The 26558-nt window shown below is 42.1% G+C and overlaps 1 protein-coding gene across 1 annotated transcript in view; it reads right to left on the reverse strand.

Annotated features, from left to right (window-relative positions):
• LOC127575860 (basic helix-loop-helix domain-containing protein USF3) overlaps window positions 1-25928 on the reverse strand; it is a 37343-nt gene extending 11415 nt beyond the window's left edge. The window contains exons 1-5 of the mRNA XM_052026059.1: window positions 25498-25928; window positions 10705-10771; window positions 5950-5978; window positions 915-997; window positions 280-376 (exon numbers count right to left, since the gene is read on the reverse strand). Coding sequence (XP_051882019.1) covers window positions 280-376; window positions 915-997; window positions 5950-5978; window positions 10705-10751 — 256 coding nt within the window. The 5' untranslated portion in view covers window positions 10752-10771; window positions 25498-25928. The remainder of the gene's footprint in view (window positions 1-279; window positions 377-914; window positions 998-5949; window positions 5979-10704; window positions 10772-25497) is intronic.
• Window positions 25929-26558: the final 630 nt, after the last annotated feature.

A 26558-nucleotide genomic window follows, 5' to 3' on the forward strand; every position in this document is an offset into this window, starting at 1 on the left:
CATCCACTCAAGAGGGTCTGTGTGGCTCCATTGATATGAGGACGAGGGGTGATAGCATTATGGCCACAATAACAATGATGATACGCTCTGTCAAAACCTTCACCATTCCGCCGCAGTTAAAGCAGCATCATAAAAATAAGACGGGTGCAGTAGGGCAGGCAGTGAGGAGAAAAAAGTTACTGTGGAAAACTGGAAGCTTTACTTCAGTTTTGTAAGTTCCCATCTCTTACACATGGCAATGAAAGTGATGACACAATAATTGTCCTATCAGGTGCTCACCTTGTTCTTTGGTTCCTCCATTCAAAAGAATTTCATCATTCTGTCTTTTCAGCTCTGAAATGTACTTGTATGCTTGATCTAGTATCATGTTTTTACTCTGTATACAATAGAAAAATGCAGTTTAACAAAGCTCTGTTCATTAGTGCTTCTAAGAGCAGTGCAAGGGAAAAAAGGATTGCAGCCCTAAGTGAAAGAAAAAGTGTTTTAAAGGTCCATTGGCACAATTAAATGCAAAGCAATAGGAACCATGAGGAGCAGAGAGATTTCCAAGTACATAAATTATTGATACCAGCAATACAGGTGGATGGGTGACGATTGGAGTTTTGCTCTTTATCTCAAGAGTGCCACTCGCTCTATCTGCTGCACATCCCATGTTTTATTTCCCCAGCTCCATCCAGTATCACTCAGCAGGGTCAAGAATTAGAAACATACAGTAGAAGAGGTTTATCTCCTCTGTGTTCCTAATCCTTGACCCTGTTGAGTAATACTGCTATCATACATCTGCAATCACAAGGGCAAGGTTAATGTTTGGATTGAGTCGTGGTTGTGTCCTCACTGGATGCAAACTTCCATTATCTACCTAATCTGTTAAGTTTTTAAATCCAAAGAGATGTACAAAATTGGAACAGTTTTACCTGTTTCAAAGCAGGAGAGCACGGAATAAGTTCTCCAATTTTGTTTATTCCAGAGTTAATCTTCTTCTTTCGATGTCTTTCCACTAGAAACATCAGAATTTGTCTTTAAAAAATTGAATGAACTGAATTTTGAATACTTATTTTCTATATTTCTTAACTTTCCCTCATGACCCAGTAACACATCCACATGCAGCTGGGTTCAGAAATGTTGTTGTTAGGAAAGTTAGAATTATATTCATGGTACTCCAAGGCACATCACAATGAAATTGCTATGTGCTGCCCATTAACTGGATACCTGAACATTTCCACCGTTGTTGTACATCTAAGAAACACTCTCCCCAATGTGTGATTAGTCTGTACTCAGTGATCAAATGTCATTCAGGCACAGCAATCTTCAGCATTTAATTTTCAGTTTCATTTACACCCTGAACTTTACCAAAACTCATCTAATTTCCCCCCAGCCTTTGTCCTTGGTTCAGCGCCCATCTCTTTAGTTCCAATGGTTTATCTCAGTTTAATGGTTGAAGTCTCTAAGTTTCTATAACCTCTTACTAGTCACTAGATTGTATCTCAATGTCGGTAATTAAGTGAAGACAGTGATTTTACTACCTTTAATGGAGGATCAACTACATTTATAGATAATTTTCAAAACAGTACAAGTAAAACAATTACAACTGCTAATAACTTAAAAAAGGATAGTACAGAATATTGTAATGTTCAAACTTGACTATTACTGCAAAAGTATAGTATATTGAATATGACTATTACCTTAGTGTAATAAAGTGACCCAGAATTTGCGGTCACTGGTATAGTAACTATGTTTCTCATTGAGGGAGGAAAAGAGGGATCCCAACAAAGATCAAGCAATCTCCATGAAGAGAACTTGCCCTTTTCCAATGACTGCTTCTATCAGTTCAAAAGGATTCCTGATTGCCAGTATCTGTTAAGTCATCAAAAATAAAAAAAAGAAAATGCTGGAAATACTCAGCAGGTCAGGCAGCATCTGAGGGGAAAGAAACAAACATTTCAGGTCAATGACCCTCCCTCAGAACCGAAGGATGAGAAAACAAGCATGATTTAAGATGAGCAGAGAGAGGAAGGAGATGGAGTGAAGATGGGAGTACGTGTGATAGGCTGGAGGCCAACGTTGTCCAGATGATACAATTATCTCAGTGTCACAGGAGGAAGCTGATCCGTCTAGAGGAATGTAAGTAGAGATAAATGAACAAGAGAATTACAGAAAGGGGGACAAAGGGAACTGTGAGATGCAGAATACAGCAGTCGCTGGAAATCTGAAATAAAACGAATGCTAGAAATGGCCTGCAATCAGGCAGCATCTGTGGAAACTAAAGCTGAGATAATGCTACAGGTGGATGATCTTACATCAGAGATACCTATTCCTAACATAGTCAGAAGGTAGCTAACCAAACAGGCAATCATCTGAAACAATTTCTACAGAGAACCACAAAACACTTTACTTAACTTTTTAACATCATGCAGAGTGCTAAACATTGACTGGATCTACACATGACTAAGGTAACTGAAATATCACCACAAAGGATAAATCTAACAAAACTCGTATTTTGAAATATTCACAAAGGAAATTACAATAACTAATTTTATGTATGTGACTTAAGGGACAGATAGTTCAATTGTTATAGCTTGGAAAACAAATAAAAAATAATTCAGATCTCATAAAATTAATCAAGTTAATCAAAAGATGTTCTCTTGAAATGTCATCAACCTGAAACATTAACTGTTTCTCTCTCAACCCTCTGACCTGCTGTGCATTTCCAGTACACTTGTTATTGTAAGATTTTCATGCTGTTTTACAATGGAACCAATTTGGTAAAATGCCTAAATTCATGTCAGTTTAAGGAATTTCAGTTTGACTGCATTGGAAAAGACTGCATATTGAGAGTGAGGGAGCACTGAATCACTGACAGCACAGTATTTCCACAATACACATTTCTGCAAGTCCTGAAGCTGCTGTCAGTTCCATGGAACAATGATGCTGAGCACGTTGATACTCTCCCTTTACAACTGCACACTCCGGGCCAATAGATGAATTACAGTGTCACTGTAATGGTTACAGTAAATATTACCACAACAATGTTGATCAATAAATATGCCCATTTCTGCACTGTAATACTTGGCTATAGTTAACTACAAAATATAACAATGGTTGTCATAGTAGTAATAAAACAATTTATAAAGGACCTTTAACATGGTCAAGGGGTTAAATTCCCCAGCTGTCAGGGTGGGATTTGAGTACATCATCGGACTGTTAGTTTAGGCCTCTGGATTACTAACCAACTAACATAAGCAGTATACCTTTGGAAGAGAGGTGAAGGAATAGGGGGCATTGAGAGGTGGGAGAATCCTCTTGTGAAGATGGCATTCACCTGGGGGAGTGGAAGGAGCTCTCCCATTCCATGAAGAGCTAATGTTGAGGTTTTCTGAATTGACACTTGCAGTCCACTGTTATTTTGCTATAGAAAACCCGATCAAAGTCAGCTGAGAGTGAAAGGACAAACATCTCCTTCGTCTGATGGTTGCTGGTGTTTCATTTGACGTGTCCAGATGGTCTCAGTGGAAATACTGATAGGCATGTGTCCAACTCACTAGCTGGCACTAAACTGCCAACTTCCCGAGGCTGATAAGCAACACCACCACAAGATAGGAGGTGTGCTTCAGAAGCTGATGCTTATACACTCCATTAGTGGTGAACACAGAACCTTCACTCTTCAGATAACTTATTCCCAAATGGAAAGTAAACTTTTGAAAGCTTTCTGTACTGTAGCTAAGAAATGCATCAGAGGCCAGGGTCAGAAGAACAAAAGGGCTGAAGTCACGGGATGAGAATTTTTTGTACCACTGAAGGAGATTACAGGACAGGTAAGGCAAAACCACAACAGCAGCTATAACTAATGGCAGTAACTTTAACATAATAAAAAGTCCCAAGGTCTTTCACAAGAGCATCAAAAATGTAAGGACAGTCAAAAAAGAGGAAAGAGAGGCTGATAGTTTCAGAAAGGAGCTCATAGTTGATAACAGAAGGCATGGCTACCAATTATATTTGTAGATTCTCAACAGAACTAAGTTGGAGTGCAGAGACATGCTGGTTAAAGGGCTGAATGTATTTACAAAAAGGGAGTGCTGAGACCATGGAGGAACTTGCTGGTCAGCATTCTGATGACCAACAAACTGCATGAACGTCAGGTGGATGCCATTATGAACAGGCTGCTCTGATCGGTGTATTCCCAGTGCGGTCTCCCAGCAGGTGATCAGCACCCAGCTGAACTGCAAAACCTGTAGAATGCAGGGTCATTCCCCCACCAGAACTTCAAGAGTCGAGGGCTGGAAGGGCACAAGCAGAGGCTGGAGGTCAGGAAGGCACAGAACACTTTGCTTTTACTTCATTACGCACTGAGGTACCTCCTGCCATACAGTAACTCGACAAAGTGACTCACTTCTGTACTGCTAGGACCAACAGTGGCGGAGGTCATTTGCCATTACAATGGCCAGGAGATGCAGCTGGTCCGCTGAGGTCTCTGGGGAGTACAGTAGCACAGCAAGATCATGCAGGTGCCCGCAGCTGTCCACAGAACTTCCAATTTAAAAAAGCCAATAGGTACCAGCAGTTACAGTGATAAATGCCAATGGACCATCGCAAAAGCTGGCCCAAGAATTTTAAAACTGAGACATTACTTAACCAAGAGCCAGCACATGTTGGGCAAATGGTACAAGTTAGAACATGGGCAAGAGAAGAAACTTTTAAAAAATTATTAGCTTTCAAACCCTATTGCTTCAAAGCAAAGTCTTGCTTTCAAAGTACACTTACTGCAAGTGCAGACTGAAAGAAAACAAAATATGAATAACAATGTATTCCTTCAGCACCTCTTCCCACCACTGGCTGTGAAGGGCCCGAGAAGCACTTTTGGACGCAAACAATTTACAAGGATGGATTCTCACCAACAACAGTGTGATATGGACATTGATAGCAACATAAATATTGACCACATCATCAGGACAACCTCGGCTCTTCTTTGCAATAGTTCCAAAGGATTTTTTTGCATTCACCTGAGGGGACAGATGGAGCCTCAGTTTAATACGAACACTACCTCACTATTCCTCTTTCACACTATTTATTTATTTTTGTGACTAATAGTGATTTTTATGTCTTGCACTGTACTGCTGCCGCAAAACAACAAATTTCACGACATATGTCAGTGATAATAAACCTGATTCTGTCTCATGTGATGGCTTTGTTTGCTGCTCCGTATTGAGAGTGGAGGCTTGCTCTTTACAACATATTTTCTCCCCTATTCCTGTACTTCCCTTCACATTCTCTCCTTCACATCGAGGTAGACAAGCCCTTTCAGCTATCCCTTCCCTTCCCGTGAAGTGACCAGCTTGGCCTCTTTAACAAATTAACATCGGCAACTTCTGAAGTGAAGAACTGCAGATGTAAAGACACATCCTCCCACTCTGCGGTGCAGTCCATAACAGCTCCTATACCCTGATGATAAAATCTTTAAACTTTACAACAAATAGCAAAGATCAATACAAAGTTAATTATGGGACAACTGCAGGTTAATTCTCAAGTGATCTCCTTACTAAAAACATTCTGGTGATGACAAAATGAGCCAGGCAGATATCCGGCTCTCTCTTATTCTTTCCAATAATTCTTTTGGCCAACCTTAATTCCACATTACAATGGCTCCTTTACTGATTTCTTGTTACTTGTTTAGCTAGGTATCCAACCCATTCATGCTGATCCTCACTAATTAAGATGACTGGTGCATTGGGGCAGTAACATTAACAGATTGGAAGGTTTAGACTTGAAACGCTACATGAGATGTGTAGAGTGCACAGAAGACAAAAAAGATATGCATCAACAGGGAACAATTTATGCAATCATAATGCCCACTGCATACAGCTACAGCCACAAATGTTCTCAAACTTCCCTTGATATGGACTAAAACCAGCACCAGGGTGTAATACTCAACCATCAACAGTAATAAACACCTACCTGCATTGTGTGTTTCTCGATTTTTCTTCCTATGTACAAGTGAAAAAGAAAGAGTGAGTCATTGCACCGTAAGTAGAAGTAATAGCACACAAACAACCATTCCGCCCAAATGTGTCTTTTGTTTTCAGGGTCTGGGCCTTGCCAATGAGGCCAGCATTTACTGCCATCCTTCGTTACCTGAGAAGAGATGGTGGTGAGCCACTTTCTTGAACTGCTGAAGTTCTTCCAGCGAAGGTGTTCAAACGCAGTGCTGTAGGGCAGCAAGTTCCAGGACTTAGACTAGTGACAGCCGGATGGTGTGCACGAGGGAGACCTGCAGGTGTTCTCATGCACCTGCTGCCCTTGTCCTGCTTGGTGGTGGAGCTTAGGAACTTGGACAGGTAATGGCAGTGGGTTTTGTAGATGGTACACACTGCAGTCACTGTGTGCCGATGGTGGAGGGAATGAATGCTTAGGGTGGTTGATGGGGTGCCTGTTTTATTCTGGGTGGCATTGAGCTTCCTGAGATGCTGCTCTCATCCAGGCAAGTGGAGAGTATCCCACTGCATTCCTGATTTGTATCTGATGGGTAGTGGAAAGGCCTTGGAATGTGAGGAGGTGAGTCACTTGCCACACAATATCTAACTCATGGCCTGCCCTCACAACCATGGTATCGATGTGCCTGGTCCAGCTGAGTTTCTGATCAATAGGACTCCCAGGATATTGATGGTAGGGGACTCAGCAATGGTTATACAACTGAACCTCAAGCTTAGGTTGTCTCTCACTGAAGACTGTCATTGCCTGGCGCTCTTCCAGCACAAACATTACTTGCCACTTCTTCACCCTTGTCTGTATCAGTCACCCATCTGTGACATTAGTTCAGCTTGTTTGTCTTTTTCCTCAACTGACCAGCTGGGCATGCCTTCCTGTTCTGCATCTGTAATTCCGACAGTCTTTTGTCTAGGTTCTTTAGTCCATGTTCTCACTCTCTAACTGCTCCCATTCACTCATTGGCCAAATAAGCTTGATTACAGCTTACCCACATGGTCACCCCGGTTTTACCCCATCGGAGTCATTCCCCCTCCCCCAAAAGCAGCTTAACAAGCTTCTTTTGTTTCCTAATCACTTCTGATGAAGGTTCTTTTCCCACAGATGCAGCCTGGCCTGCTGAGTGTTTCCAGCACTTTCATAAAAATAGAGAACGGTACAGCACAGAAATGGGCCCTTCAGCCCACATCCTCCGTGCAGACTGTGGTAACTCACTTCCCTGCATTAGGCCCGTATCCCTCTACGCCTTTCCTATCCAAGTACTTGTCCAAATGCCTTTTAAACGTTGTAGTTGTTTCTGTCTCTACCACCTGCTCTGGCAGCTCATTGCAGTTAACCACCACCCTCTGTGTGGAAAAATTTGCCCCAAAGATTGACTTTACCTTTTTCCCCTCTCACAAACCTGTGCCTATTAGTACTCGGCTCTCCCGTTCTGGGAAAAAGACTGACTATCTATCCTACCTATGCCCTCTATAATTTTGTAAATATCTGTATCCTTCATAATTTTGTCACCTCTCAGCCTCCTACGTTCCAGTGAGAACAAACCCAGCCTATCCAGTCTCTCCTTATAACTACAGCCCTCCATTCCAGGCAACGTCCTGGTGAATCATTTCTGCAACCTATTACTATCACATCCTTCCTGTAGTGTGGTGACCAGAACTGTACACTATACTCCAATTGCAGTCTAACCAACGTTTTATACAACTGCAACATGACGTCCCAACTCTTATACTCAATGCTTTGGCCTATAAAGGCAAGCATTCAAATGCCTTTTTCACTACCCTATCTGTCAGTGCTGCCGCTTTCAGAGAGCTATGGACTTGCACACCAAGGTCCCTCTGTACATCAACACTCCTAAGGACCTTGCCATTTACTCTTTATGTCCTACCATAATTTGACATCCCAAAGTGCATTACCTCACACTTGTCTCGACTGAATTCCATCTCCCACTACTCCACCTAATTCTACAGCTGATCTATGCCCCACTGTATCCTTATACAATCTTCTTCGCTACCTACAACCCCCACAATTTTCATGCCATCTGCAAACTCTCTAATTATACCACCTACATTCTCATCCAAGTCATTTACACATATTACAAACAACAAAGGTCCCAGCACCAATACACCTCTTATGACAGACTTCCAGTCAGAAAAACATCCATCCACATGATCCTTTGGCTCCTATCACCAAACTCATTTTGGATCCAGTTTGTCAAAACACCTCGGATCCCTTATGCCTTAACCCTCCAGACCAGCCTACCCTGTGGGACTTTGTCCAAAACCTTACAGAAGTCGGTGTACCCCACATCTACCACACTGCCTTCATGAATTTTCGTAGTTATTTACTCAAAAAATTAAACCTTATTTGTGAGACATGATCTCCATGCTGACTCCTCCTAATTGTTCACTGCCTTTCCAAGTGACATAAGTCCTGTCCTTCAGAATCTTCTCCAATGACTGATGCAAAGCTAACTGGCCTAGGCTTGTAGTTTCTAGGCTTGTCCCTACCACCTTTTTTGAACAAGAGGACAACATTAGTTGTCTTCTGGTACTTCACCCGTGGCTAACAAAGATGCAAAAATCTCTTCCAGAGCCCCAGCAATCTCCTCCCTTGCTTCCCTTAGCATTCTGGTAATAGATGCATCACAGCTTGGTATAGCAACTGCTCTGCCCAGGACCGCAAGAAACTGCAGAGAGTTGTGAACACAGCTCAGCACATCACAGAAACCAGCCTCCCCTCCACGGACTCTGGCTATACTTCTCACTGCCTCAGTAAAGCAGCCAACGTAATCAAAGACCCCACCCACCCCGGACATTCTCTCTTCTCTCCCCCACCCCATCAGGCAGAAGATACAAAAGCCTGAAAGCACGTACCACCAGGCTCAAGGTCAGCTTCTATCCTGCTGTTATGTATAAAATGAACTCTTGACCTCACAATCTACCTCGTTATGACCTTGCACCTTATTGTCTGCCTGCACTGCACTTTCTCTGTAGCTGTGACACTTTACTCTGCATTCTGTAATATTTTACCTTGTGCTACTCAAAGCACTGTGTAATGAATTGACCTGTACGATCAGTATGCAAGACAAGTTTTTCACTGTACCTTGGTACAAGTGACAATAATAAACCAATTCCAATTTATCCACTCTAATGTGCACCAATCTTTCTAACACTTCCTCCTTTCTGTTTTTATTTTGGATTTCCTGTATCTGCAGAATTCTTTTTGATTTTTCACTTACTTGGCTGGTTTATAACTCCCCTCAAATGCCAAGCAAGCCATTTGTATTAAACTGTTCCATCAAAATACAACTAAGGCAAATCACTCAGCATTAGTCAAGGCATCAGACTCAGACCTCATGAACATCTGGGGACTATTTAACTGGGAAAATAGTTCCACAGATGTCAAACTACAGCCTGACAAAATTGTGTTCATAGAATCACAGCTTTTGGTCAATGTCCCTGATTCCCCCTTCATGCTCCCTTGATACATCCTGTCTCATTGGCAGTATAAAAGTTTGCAAGTCATGTTGCAGCTGTATAAAACTTTGGGGTTAGGCCACATTTGGAATATTACATGCAGTTCTGTTTGCTGTATTACAGGAAGGATGTGGAGGCTTTGGAGAGGGTGCAAAAGAGGTTACCAGGATATTGCCTGGACTGGAGGGTATTTGCTATAAGGAGAGGCTGGACAAACTTGGATTATGTTCTCTAAAGCATAGGAGGCTCAGGGGAGACCTGATAGGAGGGTCAGATTACAAGGTACAACTGAAGATTTCACTTTAGACCAATCCCCCTCCTCTCTCCAACCTGCAGCCGGTATCTTTTTCCCCAGGGTTGAAATGTCTAATACTAGAGGACATGCATTTAAGGTGAGAGGGGGTAAGTTCAAAGGAGATGCCCAGGGCAAGTTTTTTTTACACAGAGAATGGTGGGTGTTTTGAATGCGCTGCCTGGGGTGGTGGTGGAGGCGGATAAAATAGAGGTGTTCAAAAGGCTCTTAGATAGGCCCGTGGATGTGCAAAGAATGGAGGGATGTGGACATGGCGTAAACAGAAGGGATTAGTTTAGTTAGGCATTTAATTACTAGTTTAATTAGTTTGGCACAATGTTGTGGGCTGAAGGGCCTGTTCCTGTGCTGTCCTGTTCTATGTTCTTCAAGGCACAAATATATTGTAAGTATTCATGGAGACTCACATCTAATCAGCAGCTCCAGCCTCTTCCACAAGTATCACTTCCACAACCTAATACAAGAGGTGTATCATCTTCACATGTTAAAGCCCACCCATACAGCAACATCGTTAACGCACAGTTACATGGCATCATTCTCACATAAAGCAACCAACTCAGATTTTGGATTGATAAACAACATCCAACTGCAATTTTGTAAGCTCGCTAGAAAACCAAGTGTGAAAACCGGAATACTGTGTACTCTGCCTCTTGAACATATTCCCAAAATACACTCTAAATAAAATGTACAACAATATTAGAATCAATGTCAGTAGTTGAAGGAGGTTGGAAGCTGACACACTTACCACATTAAGGTAATGAACCAGGTGAAACCTTTGAAGGCATGATCATTCTGGAAGGGATGGCCCTAAAGAGATGCTTTAAACTAGGATCAGGACACAAGAGAAGTTCAGCTTGCTCTAAGCTTCTGAATACAAAGGATGCATTAGAACCTGAAAAACTCATCTCATGCATTTGCTTAAAATCAATCCACACTTACCTGTGAGTTCTGCGCAGCAGTGTCTGATTTTCTGTCATTTCTGGCATTGTGACTGCAGACTGCACTCCTACCACAACAAACAGATTACAAAAAAATAAGGTACTGGCATATTAGTATAAACTTCAACTAGACTGACATTAAACTAGAACAGGATTGGATATATTTGAGTTTCTACTGTTCTGCAGTAATTCCTGTGCTGGAATAATCTGCTAACGTTCTCTAGCCAGACGTAAAATGATCACTGTAATGCAGATGCAGAGCTGGACTGAAACTGATGGTTATCTGAAGACCAGGTTTCCCCACAACCTTTTAGGTCAGAAGTTGCTGGTGATTTTAACAGTGCCTGCGTTACTGATGTGGCTCAGCAATCTGTGATGGAGAAGAGACTTCCCCAAGTTTGAACTGCTTCGGGTTGCTGGGTGATTTGCTCCATGCTGAACGGTAGTTCACTCCCAACTCCCCAGCAGCTTCAGGAAAACACTGTGTTTACATAGTAATTGCAACTTAAACTCATGACAGAAACAAAGCAAGGATCCTTTTAGAAGAAATTCATGCTCCTGTGATGTCACTCACCTCTCCAGCCCAGAAAGGGAACAACAGAAACCATGCAATCACAACACTTTTACTTTTTCACTTGCCTTGCCTCTATTACAATCTGTGTTTGATTTGTCTAATTCATCTGATTCTTCATCGTTCCTTTTTTACTTTCTCAACTTTAAAATTCATTCTTCCAGGAGAGACAAATTCACAGTGGTTCCTGATGCCCCACTACTGTCACCGCGCTATTGTCACTTCACACGTACAATTTTGTCAAGCTGAGAAAATGTAACGTGGTCTATGTGAGACGTCTACAGGGTGACTTCTATAGGGTGGTAGAAATTTGGAACTCGCTGTACTAAATGGCAACAGATGATTGGTGAATTATTGATTTTAAATCTGAGACAGTTGGATTATAACATAGGAGGCCATTCAGCCCACCGAGTCCATGCCAGCTCTCAGAGATCCTATTTCCCCCACTGATTTTCTTGCAACCATTTCTCTCTTGCATGCCCAACAACTCTATCCTGGCTCTCCTACCACCCAGCTACACTTGGGGCAATTTACAGTGGCCAATTAAACTATCAACCAGCACAATTCATCTATCAATCAGCACATCTTTCAGAAACTCGAGTAACTCAATGCTGTCACAGGGAGAATGTGCAAACTCTACATGGACAGCAGTGGAAGTTAGGATCAAACTTGGGTCCCAGGAGCTGTGGTAGCAGCACTGTGCCAGGAGATGGACATCCTGTGAAATCCAGCATCTTAATTGCCCCAAACTGAGCAGGCAGTCAAGAATCATCCACTTTGGCAGGGTGGGCCTAGAGTCTCAGAGCCAGATCAGGAAAGGATGGCTGATCTCCTTCTCTGAAGGACAATAATGAACCAGCTGGTTATCTATCAACAATCTGACAGTTTCATAGTTATTGTTTCTGAGACTGGGTTTTATAAGTTAAATTCCAGATTAATTTAGTTACTTGAATTTGAATTCCCCAGTTGCCATGGTGGGTTTGAACTCAATGGTTCACAGAACTTTGGTAGAGTAAGTTAATCTCTACAATGCTGTTCTGAATGCCAGAACACACTAATGGAGGTGATTGACCTCTGTTTCCCTGTTCCCACTCCAACAAATTCTGCCCCATTATTGAGATCTCTAGTGCCTTGTTCAAAACAAGATGGTATTCCTGAACCAGTTCCTTGTCTAGGTCTTTAAGATACACTAATGGTACATCACTCAATGAACTGTAAGACACAATGTAATTAGAAAATAAAGTACGTCAGAGGTGCTGAGGTCGTCATATGTTAAATGTCAGATTTTAATGAATTAACTCCATTCTCAAGAACCAGCCAATGAAAGACAACAAATTTTATGTGTTGTAGACAATTTGGAAAGATTCTTCAGGTAACAGTAAAGGCTTTCCTTGCACCTTTGATCAACTTTTGTGCCGTATCAATTGCAGAGAAAACCCCTCTGTTGCTGGCTCCCCTCATATGCTGATTAAATCCTCACCACGGCTTTATTATATCCAGACTCAACTGTCCCTGGCCTGCACCACAGCTTCCACCTTTCATAAATATCAGCTCACCTTAAATGCTGCTGTCTACATTCTAACTTACATCAAGACTCATTCACCTACTATAACCAGTCTTGTTCTGCTTCATAAGCTCCTGATCCAACAACATCTCAATTTTAAAGATGTCATCCTATTTTTAAAATTCACCCATTGCCCTCTTCTTCTTTGTAATCTATTTCAACTCAACAACTTCCAGGATGGCTTGGCTCCTCCAATTCAGGCCTCCAGCACATTTCTGATTTTCATTCTTTCAACAATGATGGCCCTACCTATAGTCGCCTGGGGCCTAAGTGCTACCATTTCCTGCCTAAGCCTTTCTGCTTCCCTTTGAGACCATCCTTGAAATCTATCTCTTCAACCAATTTTTTTGTTTGCCTGCCATAATATGTTCTAATCTGTCTCATCAATTTACTTTGGAAAGATACCACGTAAATGATAATTGATGTTGTTGTGTTGGTGTCTATGCATCACCTTTGTTGGCTCTCTAGCTGCTTATAGAATTTAGCAGAGAGTGGGGATAGTATAAATGGACATCCTCATTTTGGGACACAGCATATGTATAGCAAGTACAGCAATAAATACAAGAGATATTAAAGGATTGCTACAGCAGTGAGACTTGCAGGAATCATTAAAATACATACTAAAGCCAAGGTCTTCCCCACTGTTACCCAGTAAAAAACCCAATCCAATCTCAAATTGATCCATTTGAATCAGATTTTGTGAAGAATTGTGGGCCAGAATTATCTTGGCCAAGGGCCAAAGTGGTCTAAAGGGAAAAATAAACAGATGGAATAGGTAGAGTGGACAGCCAGCGCCTCCTTCCCAGGGCACCAATGCTCAATACAAGAGGGCATGGCTTTAAAGTAATGGGTGGGAAGTTCAAGGGAGATATAAGAGGGTGGTTGTAATGTAATCTCTAAGTGTAGGCTTTACCCAGAGAGTGGTTGGGGCATGGAATGCGCTGCCTGGGGCGGTGGTGGAGGCAGGTACATTGGTCAAATTCAAGAGATTACTGGACAAGCATATGGAGGAATTTAAAATAGAAGGGTATGTGGGAGGAAGGGGTTAGATAGTCTTAGGCGAGGTTTAAAGGTCAGCACAACACTGTGAGCTGAAGGGCCTGTATTGTGCTGTACTGTTCTATGATTCTACGATTTTAACTTCCAGAAGTTTTAACTTTACTTGCAATTTGCAATCCAATCAAATACCCTCAAAACCACAAACTACTGGCTACATTTTTCAAACAGTGATTGTGAACATTTGGATGTCCATCCCAATGTACAAACAGGATAATGAAAGCTAAGAGTGCAAAATCTCCAAGCCTACACTTAGAGATTACATTGCAATGAAACTTAAATTCCAAGCAAATTCAGGTCTGCCTCTCTAACGCAGGAGGAGGTTCCTCACCAACCTCCTAAAGGCTCCAAACTTCTCAAAATTTATTGATCACTTCTGACTATATGGGTGCAAGCCCCATTTCATAAAAAGAAATTCAATACAATATTTTCAAGGAAATTTGCTGGTGGTGAGCAAACAGGTTCTTGTAAGAAGGGTAACAGGAGTGTTTTTGCCGGCACTAGTCACCCCAAGTGGCAGATAATCAGAACACTGAGCACTCCCTCAAAGAGGGAACAGAGCTTGAAGTGTACAACATATGTGATGGATCCTGTGTATCCTCCACTGCTACCTCAGTGTACCTTCTCACCCTGCCAGCCCACTGCTGCTCCCTCCTCAGTCCCAGCACTGCTGCCCCCCCCCAAGTCCCACCACTGCTGCCCACCCCCACCATTCCCACCTCTGCTGCCCCCCTCCTCAATCCCATCACTGCTGCCCACCACCCCTTATTCCCAATAATTCCACAGGGCCGATAACTTGCATCACAGAGTACTAGAAAAGGCAGCCATGGAAGTAGTGGATTCATTGGTGGTCATCTCCAAAATCCTACATATTATGAAATAATTCCTGCAGATTGGAGGATGGCAAATATGATCTCACTGTTTAAAAAAGGTGGGACTACCATTCAGTTAGCTAACATCGGTATTGGGGAAAATGTGATAACAGGACACTTAGAAAATATCAATGGGATTAGACACTCAACATGAATCTATGGAATATAGTGTTTGACAAACCTTCTGGAATATTTTTGAGCACACAACTGGTAGAATACATACAGAGGAAACGCTGGATGTGGCACATGTGGATTTTCGGAAAACCTTTAATAAAGTACCAGGCAAGAGGCCAGTACGTAAAGTTAAAGTACACAGAGTATTAGAGTGACATGGAAAATTGGTTGACAGACAGGAAGTACAGTAGAAATAAGTAGATCTTTTTCAGGGTGGCAGGCAGCGAGTAGTCGGGTGCTGCAAGGATCAGTGCTTGGGCATCTGTTAATCACAACACATATCAATGCTTTGGATAAGTGGATTGAATGCTTCCTGACGAAACAAAACTGAATTGGATGCGAGTTATAAGGAGGGTCCAAAGAGGTTTCAAGGTGATTGGGCAAATACATACCACAAGCAATATAACATCAATAAGTGATATCCTCTTTGGTAGGAAAAACAGAAAGGCAGTGTATTATTTAAATAGTGATAGATGGGGAAGTGTTCATGTACAAAGGGATCCACGTGTCTTTGCACATCAGTCGCTGAAAGCAAATAGGCAGGTGCAGCAAGCAGTTATGATGTTAAATAGTATGTTGGCCTTCAGTTCAAGAGGTCTTGAGTACAGGAGCAAGAATATCTTATTACAGTTATACAGGGCTCTGGTGAGACCACATCTGGAGTACTGCATGAAGTTTTGATATCCTTACCCAAGGAAGGATATACTTGCCATATCAGGAGTACAATGAAAGTTCAGCAGGCTGGTTCTTTGGAATGGTGAAACAGTTATATCACGAAAGAATGGGGTTGACTAGGCTTGTCTACATTAGAGTTTAGCAGAAAGAGAGATTTCATTGAAATATACAAAATTCTGATGAAGCTTGACAGTAAAAATATTTCTCCAGGTTGGGAATCTAAAAGCAGGGTCACAGTCTTGGGTTAGAGCAGGACAATTGGGAGTGATGTAAGGAGAGAGTTTTCCAGTCAGTGGATGGTGAACCATTCTCCACCTCAGAAGATTATGGAGGCTATGTTGCTAAATATATTTGAGAAGGAGAAAGAAACCATATCAACTTGTCTTATCTATTCTTAGGGGAGCAAGCGGGAATATGGTATGGAGGTCAAGAATCAGACAGGATCATACTGAATGGCAGAACCACAGAAGGCTAACAGTATCGTCAAGGATGCCTGCTAGCCTGGCCATTCCATTTTCTCTCTTCTATCTTCTGGGAGAAGATAAAGGATCTTAAAAGGTAAGATGACTAGACTCAAGAACAATTTCTTCCCCACTGCTATCAGACTTCTGAACCAATCACCTCTCTCACATTCCTTTCCCAGTAGTGTTGCCATGTTCTCAAGGAATTTCATTGCACCCTGGTGTATATGACAATGAACTAATCTGAATCTGGATTTTGAAGGGCCAAGTGACCTGCTCCGACTTTTATTTTCTATACGCCCATGTTTCTGGTTACTACCTCAAAAAATTCCAACTGATTTGATGAACATGATTTCCCTTTCATAAATCCATGTTCACTCTACCCAATCCCATCATTATTTTCTTTGTGCCCTGTTACCACTTCTTGAATAATAGATTCCAGGGACGTTGTGTCAAAAATGTATGCTCTAACAACAGCATATCAATGTGATCCTGCCACACACATTATATTGTACTACACTGTGCACCCCAAAATCAGGAGCCCCTCTCAGTTTAGTTGTTGGGTTGGTATTAGAGAAATGTTGTTCTACTCTGAGGAAAGAAGAAGTTATGTGGCTAAGTCAACCTGAATGACTCTCAAACACTACATTACAGAGACACAGCAACAAGGGAAGGCAGCTCGCAATGTGTAAGAAAAGGGAAAGACACAAAATGCATAAAAGACAATACAGAATGAAAATTTTTTCTCATGTTGCAGTTCACCCTTTTCAATCAGTAAAGCAATGTTCACATCAGTAAAACTGTGTCCCTGTACAAGAATCAGTGTTTTTTGGCCAAGGAGTTTGCTATTGTGCCTAGTATCCTACAGACTTCACTGCAAAATAGCCTGAGTGTAAGTTTAAAAGATCACTGAAGCAGCATTAGAATAACTTAACAACCACAGTACCACTATTTATAAACCAATTCCCACGTCTCTAATGAATATAAACTGCATTAGCACATTTACAAAAGAACTCACTACCTAATATGAGACCACTCCAGAAAGTAGATCTTTTAAAAACTCAAAAGTTGTGGATCTTTTAAAGTTTTCCAGTTACTACAATCCTAGTAGTAAAATTCCAAAATTACCTGGGCATTCCATATTACGCTCAAAATATGTCCTACTTATGTTAAATTACAAGGTATGGAGTGATTGTAAGAACATATTACTTAATGTTCTCACTTTCTGTGTGAATTTCATCTGAGTTCAATAACCAAGATTTCATCAGCCCCATAAGAAATTATTCGTTTTCATACAGACCAATGGAACACTATGCACTATGAGAATAAATGGCCACTGCATATGGATAAGATACAATTAAATTAAAAGCCAGTTAATAGCAACCTAGTTCTCAATACTACAACCAGTAACCGTGAATTACATACCCAGTAACTGGTCTATAATCATGGGTCTCAATTGCTAGAACAGTTGGGTAGATCAACACAAACGCTTCCCATGTCTCCAGTGCCCACTTATTCAAGTCAAAAAACACTTATGGACCTCCACTGGTATTAGTCATTGCTTGAACAACAGGTCTTCAACTCAAATCCTTAACTCTGTATCTCCTTTCCCAAATGTTGCCTGACCTGGTGAGTGTTTCCAGCATTTTCTGTTTTATTTCAGACTTCCTGCATCTGCTGTAATTTTTTCAAGTGCAAAATTCTCTATGGAGTCTCCCATAATATGACCACAACGTTACACTTTCCATTAGCTGAGCCAAAAAGCAACAGAAATTCTCTCCTCAATGAGGTGTTTATTCAATGAGGTGTTGACCTGCGATTATATATTCAGATAGCATGCAAATTTTGTGCGGAGACTTGAGAAATTAGGATTGCTTTTCTTAGCAAAGAGGTGGTCAAGGGAGATTTAACGGATATCTTTAAAAATCTTAGAATGCACAACAGAAGCAACAACTGGCCACTCAATCCCAAGCCTGCTGAACCATTCAATTATCACAAGCCCACATCCTCCAACTCCCTTTGTGTTGAAAAATCGATTAATCTCATCTTTGAATACAATCAAGAATCCAAAGACATATAACTCTTTCCATAAAGGAATTCATCCTCATCCCTGTCCATAATGGCTAATCCCGAGACAAACCCTAAGTCTAGACTGTCAAGCCAAGAGAAATAACCTCTCAGCATCTAGCCAACTATTCCCTCTCGGAATCTTGCATGGTTCAATGAGATCACCCCTCATTCTTCCGAACTCCAGCGTGTGTAGGTCAATTTACACAATATCTTATGTGACTACCCCTTTATCCTGAAAATCAATCTGGTGAATCGAAAATGTAATCTTTCTGAAGTATAGAGACCAAAACTGCATTGGTACCCAGGGTGTGACCTCACCAAACTGCTATCATGGCAGGAACAAAGATTAAAATAATTGGCAAAAGATCAAATGGGAAATTTTAACCTCAAACAAAAACACAGCAGCAATATTTTTCTGGAAAATGCCGTCTAAAAGGGCAGTAACAGAAGATGAAATAGTGAACTGAATACATACAGGAAATGCCAACCTTTGACTACAATTCAAAGGTCAGCAAGAAACCTGCAGTGAGATCAGGAGAACAAGAACTAATAAGAATAGCCAGCAGTTAGTGATGAAAGGGGGGGGGGGGGGGGAATCAGATTAATTGGAAAGTATTTTCAGAAGAGCAAAAATTTCTGGTAAATGGATGACCAAATTCCTAATTCTATTCCTTATTGGAGATCACAGACACGGTAGTAAAACCAAAAGGTCTCTGAACCGTATGGTCAGCAGATGAACAAAGCATTTTCCAAATGATGCTTCCCTTGTAGGAGACATCCATTTGGCTCATTGCTCCTGTGCTGGCTCTTTGAAACAGCTATCCAAATAGTCCCCACAACCCTGTATATGTATATCTATCATTGCCATTCACAAACCCCAAATTCTTAAGCAGGTCCTGAGGTTAGGGGTTCATTGTAAATCTCAAAACCTACACTGATAGATTGTTAGTAAAGAATAATTCAGGAAAGGGAGTCAAGTTGGGTTAATGGACCCCACCAACCCGGGTCATTCTCTCTTTTTTCCTCTTCCATCGGGTAGAAGATACAGGAGCCTGAGGGCACGTACCACCAGACTTAAGGACAGCTTCTACCCCACTGTGATAAGACTATTGAATGGTTCCCTTATACAATGAGATGGACTGACTTCACGATCTACCTTGTTGTGACCTTGCACCTTATTGCACTGCACTTTCTCTGTAGCTGTGACACCTTACTCTGTACTGTTATTGTTTTTACCTGTACTACCTCAATGCACTCTGTACTAACCCAATGTAACTGCACTGTGTAATGAATTGACCTGTACGATCAGTATGCAAGACAAGTTTTTCACTGTACCTCAGTACAAGTGACAATAATAAACCAATACCAATAATGAAATTAAGGACAGATTAGCCATTTTTTCATCCAAAAGCAATATTGGCTTGGGAGGAGGGGTGGGAGGTGTAGTGAGGTCTGTATGGTCCCCTCAAGTCCTTAGATGTCCTCTACAATTGCAAAACTTAAGCAGTTATACAATTAGAAAACATCTATAATCAGATGTCTACCAATAGATTATCACAATAATGCTAAAAATTCAGACAAAATGATGCATAAACGGATTATCCTACAAATGTTATCTAATTACTGACCATTTTACTAAGAGAACAAAATCATCAAAACAAATACTGGACCCAACCCCATCAAAAATCATTACTGCAGAGGTCCAGTTAACATCTGTACTGAACCTACAGCACAGCTCAGATCTGAAACACTGACTCTCTCTCTCTTTTCACAGATGCAGCCTGACCTGGTGAGTATTTCCAACCTTTTCTGTTTTTTTTACATTTTCCCACCCCAGTGTTTATGACCAACATGAACTTGCTTCATCCCTTCAATGATTACCAATATCAATAATATCTTAATTTAGTTCGGAAAGTACCCTTCTGTTTTTGGCAAAGAGGAATAAGTTTTTGGTACTTTTTAATTTGATAAACTGACTAGATAACAGGCAATCCTAAACTGGGTGTTGTAGAATCAGAAGGGAATAATTAACTATTTCTTTGTGTGTGGTTCTTGAGGGCAGAGTGACAGAACATGACAGAATTCTTCATTAAGATGGAGAGTGAAGTAAGAGAATCTGGAGCCCTGAATCTGAACTAAGGAAACTGCAAAGGTTTGAGGCACAAATTAGCAATGATAAATTGGAGAAATGGCTTGACGGTGCATAGGCAATGGAAAATATTTAAAGAGTATGTACATGAATTAAAGCAGTTATTCAATCCTGTCCACTGTGGCAGTCAGAGGGTTAAAACAGCCATCACAGAATGGAAGAGTAAACAGTGTGTATGACATTAATAGATATTTGAAGGTTGCCACATACAAGGATGGTTAATGGTCTGTGAAATTCCCAAGAATGTTAAGAAAATATAAGCAAGGAAATTGATAATGACAATCGCAGGAGTTAATCTCCAGGATCGACTGATTGCAGGTAAAACTGGCATGAAGCCATATGACAATACTTCAATGTAACATTCTCTCAATTCATTAAAGTTAGCTCACTTTACCAAGACTCAAGGTATCAGAGGCCTAATTAATTAGAAGTGGCCATTGGGTGGTAGTGATACAAGAAACAATGGGTCCACTGTAAGACATATCCAATAGCATCCAAAGGCTCAACGGCAGTCAGAAGAGCTATCTGTTAATTAGAGGCCTAGGTTAAGACAGTGATTGGACAGTTAAGTGACCCACATGGGGAATGACGTCTTTGTATGAATTCTCAGGTGCAATCAATTGCATGCCCCTCAGTATCTGATTGGTTTAGTACTGAAAACCAGGCTCCTACACAATTGGTAAAATGGAAAATGCAGGTGATGCTGTGGTATCCTATAGTCTAGCTGTAACCAAAGATGGATGAAATGGGTCAAATGTACATTGGACTATTGATGTTGTGCTGCTCCCTTGGAGGAAAATAGAAGGGAGAGGTTTTGGAAACAGGATTTAACTCCCTACCAAACCTGGAATTGTAGAGAGACTGTAGGGTTGACACTTGTAAGGAGAGACTTGAATTCTGGGAGTCAAATGTCTGCTGGAGTTCTGTTTTTTTTTTGTGTAGGGAGTTTGAATACATGTATTTGTATGATTCAGGCCTTGTGGCATTCCTTTGCATTAAAGCCTTAAAATATTGGAGGGTTTCCTTGAGTTGTATGTGGGTTTCTGCTGCCCTGTTTTTGAGTAAGTTGTGTTTTGTTTGAAGTATGTGAATGTTGAGGCTTGACAAACTTCAAATTGTATGTGTGAGTGGGCTAGGAACAGTTGAGGTCTGAGGGGGGGTAATAATTGATCACTTGTGGAATAGAGAATGCAGGGAATTGGAATTAAGACATGGCATTGAAGGTGAAACAGTCATTGTGTCACATTCTATATCAATGGAGTTCTTTTTCAAATTTAAATTTGAAATGCAGTAAAAACTTTTGTTTAATCCAGTCCAATGGCACTGTTTAGTTTTAATGTGAACATTAAATGTGCACTTAAGCATAGTTTAATTCAGTTACTGTGGGGGTGTGGAGAAAAAGTTACCACTTAAACATCCTTCACTTGTGCATACACTTTGTCTCTCCCCTTTCAAGCTACATTAACCATTTCGCAGTAATGTCATCAGATTTGCCTTTGGATAGGCTCCTCTTTTGGCTTTGTCTGGTAAGGAACCAAAACTTCAATTTAAGGATATTGGTTCTGGTTTTAAATGTTCTTTTGATTGTCTATCCTGGAGAGGAAAAACATTCTGTGAGATTTGTTTTAAATGTCCCAAGATGGTGTGGAGGAAATAGTTTATTATACTATTGGACTTGCCTACTTAAGCTACCAGTGTGGCTAAGTGCAGGAAGTCAACCCTTTCCACTGAACTATCATTCTGTATTCCTGAGAATCAAGTTTAATTAGGAAACTGAGACAAACCTTGACAAATCTGGTAGTCCAACAATAGTTTCTAGTTTAGAAATGGTGAAAGATTGTGACATCTAGGATTAAATTCACCAATGAATAGTGGAAGGTAACTATGACATGGTGCTGGGATGTTGCGATGGGTGTGCGCAGCTCTGGTTGTGAGGGAGGCAACTCATTGAGGAAAAGCATAGTGAACTTGTACTGAGGAATGGTCTCTGACATACTGTGAAAAGGTTGTTTGCCTAATGAGAATGGTTCCCACCCCCAGCACACAAAGGTTAGCCCTGGTAATGATCCTCTCTTTCAAAGCTTACTAATTCTGTTTTGGTATGGCTAGAAAGAGATCAACTTTAGGGAAGATCAAAATGCCACCTGTGGAGCAACCCAGAATGGTGCTTTTTTTTTGATGTTTGTTAACTGGTTGAATGAACAGATATACCATAATCACTTCAACTCGACACACACACATGCCATCTGGAGTGGAAAAGCACTAGCTTAGAAAGGAGAGTGGCAGAGCTGCCTACTTTGATCCAGTGATCCAAATTCAATCCTGACTTTAGTGTTGTCTATGTAGAGTTTGTACACACTCCCAGTGATGTGCTGGTAGGTTAACTGGCTTCAGTAAACATGGTGTACATGGGTGTAAAATTGATGGGAACAACATGGGAGAAGAGTTGCAAGGAAAATTAGTTGAGGAATGGGACTGCTGCGAGCTGGCATAGACTTAATGGGCTGAATGGCCTCCTACAGAAAGAAATTCTGGAAATTGCACCATTCCTTTATCAAGGTAAAGTGAATTGTTGATTGATCTAAGGGGTGTTAGGTTATCACCATAAACTGGTAACTTAAATATTATGGTGGTAACTTGACTGCCCAGTGCCTGATATTTTGCATGGTTGCCTACTTGGATAGTGTCAATAGGTCACTATAGTTACAATCCTACAACTCTTACAGCAAAGAAAGAACTACATATCTAACTAATTATTTAATCTAACTTTGGAAGAACACATTAAGAAAGAAAGTTAGATACAATATTGACTTCCTTGAACCTGAATTCAGACTAAAATAACCACAAAAACATTGTTTTGCAGGATAAAAGCAAATGGGACACATTGGAGCTGCAAGGAAAGTTCTTTTCAGTTCACGAGCAAGATCTACCTAGAACACAATTTACATCAGTTCCTTACATACACTGACTACTGTGCCATTTCAGTAAATAAGAACATCTCAACATGCTGAAACTCTGAGCTTACACCCCTTCCCTCTGCGCCCGCCCACCCACCCCCCCCCCCCCCCCCAAGCAAAACAACTTCAGTGAAAATTCATGATGCTGGGCTAATTGGGTTAGAATACAGCTAGACAATTACAAAAGGGAGAGGTCTGCATCAAACAATTGTTATGGGTGTGACTCCTGTGTATTACAAAAAGGGGGTGCTTAGTAAAAACTGGCCAGTTTTACTGCTAATGGAGGGAGAGAAGAGATCACCTCATGGATCACAACATACATCCACACACCAATGGTTTAAGGATATGATGGAACCATGTCTTATCTATGCCACAAGGGAGGCATTGTGTGGTTTTAACACAGCAACTTACTATTCTGTGGCATTAACACATTCAATATATGGTGGACAAGGAAAATGTTACATAACTACTTACAGAAATTATGTTCTGGAATCGGGAATGTTTTCTGAGCAATAGTACTAACAATAATAATATCCCATTTCTTCAAGAATAAGACAAATGGAGTTGGTAGACATATACTGTTATTGTTTTTACCTGTACTACCTCAATGTAACTGCACTGTGCAATGAATAGATCTTTACAATCAGCATGCAAGACAAGTTTTTCACTGTACCTTGGTACAAGTGACAATAATAAACCAATACCGATAGTTTTAACCTTACTATTGGAGGAACTTAGTAGGTCAAGCAGCATCTGTGGAGGCAAAGAGATAGTCAAAGTTTTGGGTCATGACCTGGCATCAGGACTGAAAGTGTAGAAGGAAGATAGAGGTCAGAGGGATGGGCGAGACAGGCTGATGGGCAATAGGTGGGACCAGGTGAGGTGGCAGATGATGAGCAGGTAAAGCAAGGTGGAGGGAAAGTAGAAACAGATAAGGAAGGTTTGATTGATTGGGGGTCAGGGGGTCTGCTGTTCTCATTTACCTTTGGCCTCACCATAGCAGTGCAGAAAGCCAAGAGCAGACAGGTCATTGCGACAATGGGAAGGGGAGTTGAAGTGACATGCAACTGGCAACTCAAGATAGCCTCTACAGACTGAATACAGGTGCTCGACAAAACAGCTGCCGAGTCTATGCTTGGGCTCTGATATAGAGGAAGCCACATCGAGAGTACCAAATGAAATGGCTGAGGATGGAGGTACAGGTGAAGACCACACTGAGCAAAAGTGGGATGTAGCCGATACATTTTACCAGTGACAATAACAACAACAACATAATGCAGAAGCAGGAGACTGGAATTTAGCAACAACAAATAATGTTAAAAAGATCAGCAGCAGATCAACACAACTCATAGCTCTGATGAAAGGTCGTCACTCTGAAATGTTAACTCTGTTTCTTTTACCCCAACAGGCACTGCCGACCCACTAAGTATTTCCAGCACCATTTTTTATTGCATTTACAAAACACATTTAAGAGTAAAACATCCCAAGGTCCAGTACTTCAGAAGCAATTATCAGAGAAAATCTGACAGCAAGCCACAAGGAGAAGTTAGTATCTGTGTCAAAAGCTTAATCAGAGAAATGGATTTTAAGGATCTTTGTAAAGCAGATAAGGATGTTACAGCAAGTTAGGGAGAGAGTGCCATAGATTACGATCTTGAAAACTGAAGGTACAGTTACCACTGGAGGGCAAAGGAACTAAGGCAGCACCAATGAAGAGAGGCAAAACACAGAACATGCATCTCTACTGTATCTTTCTCTTGCCTTCCAGAATGCCCCAAAGCACTTGGCAGCCAGTGAAGCATTTTTAAGGTATAAACATCACTGTAACATAGGAAACGCAGTAGTCAATTTGCATCAAGGAATATCACACACAAATTGGTGAAACAAATGCACAAAGAATGGTGTTAGCAATGTCTAATAGGAGACAGACACTGGCCGGGAACTGAACACAAGTTCCCTGTTCTTCTTTGAATATTGCAATGCAATATTTTACACCTGCCCAAGTTAGCATACAGACCACCGTTTAATGTTTCATCCAAAGGACAGCACCCTCAACAGTACAGTAAAGATGTTCCTGTCCCTCTGTGGAGTGAGGCTTAAACCTACAACCTCCTTCCCTGAGAGTTCCTCCCCCCTCTTCTCCCACACACAACTGGTTAATGTTTGGGCACAGCCCTGAGAGGTGGTGGAGGTGAGGTGGGGACATCACTGACACCCCTGCCCTCCCACCACGGTCCAGCCTTACCTCAGGGTACGGTGGGGGCAGAGTCCAGGGCTGCAGCCTCCCAGGTGGCCTCGGCCGTCGGCGCCCACATCGCCTCCCTCTGTGTGCGGGGAAGGTGGGGAGGGGGAGTGTACGGGGGATGGGTGAGGGGAAGGGGGCTCAGGCTCCAGGGCTGGCCCGGCCAGGGTCTTGGCCTCTCCGCCTCATCGGCCACACACACCCCGGCGACAGGCGCAGGCCTCGGCCTCAGCCCCAGCCCAGCCCAGCCCCAGCCCGAGGCCCCACCGTGAGGGGTGGGGAAAGGGGGTTCAGACCCAGCAGGAGCTCCGGGGCGCTGGGCTGGGCGGGGTGAGGGGGGGGGGAGGCTCTCGCTCCCAGACGGCTGCAACTTCTAACTTGAGTTCGGGGCTTGGGCCCAGGCCTTCCCCCCCTCGGAATCAGGCCCCAGTGCAGCCTAACGTGCTACCCGCCGTTGTCATGGCGATCGGGCCTATCGCCGAGCCGGCGCTGATGTCAACGGGCCAATGGGCGGGAGCCGTGGGTCAAGTTCGGTTGAGTGGGAGCCGGAAGTGTTGGCGCGGGGTGGGGCGGGGCGATGGTGACGAGGATTTGATTGATGGTTCGGTTCCAGCACCTGCACCTTCTGAAGGAGGGGCGAGGGGGCGGGGCGTACGGCTGACTGACAGCAGCGTAGGGCGGGGCTTGTAACGGGCCCACTGCTCCCGAGGCAGATGGCAGTGGGTTCGAATCCCGCAGCTCCCTCCGACTGCGGTGCACATTCTGCAGCTATTTTAACAGAGCACTATAATGAGATTTAATGGACGAGTTTAAGGTAATGAGGAGCTTTAATGCAGTAAACTAAGATGTTGTTTCCAGCAGCAGTCGAATGTGACGAAAGGAGAAATTGAAGGTAAATGACAAGAACACAAGAAAATAGGCCACTCAGCCCCTCAACCCTGCCCAGTCATTCAATATGACCATGGCTGATCATGCTGGCCTCAACCCTTCCAGTTCCCAGAACCCTCCATCTTTCAAATATTGACTTACCTCCACCTTAAATATATCTAATGATCTGGCCTCCA

The sequence above is a fragment of the Pristis pectinata genome, chromosome 11 (genome assembly GCF_009764475.1).
Source record: "Pristis pectinata isolate sPriPec2 chromosome 11, sPriPec2.1.pri, whole genome shotgun sequence".
In the NCBI taxonomy this organism is placed as follows: domain Eukaryota; kingdom Metazoa; phylum Chordata; class Chondrichthyes; order Rhinopristiformes; family Pristidae; genus Pristis; species Pristis pectinata.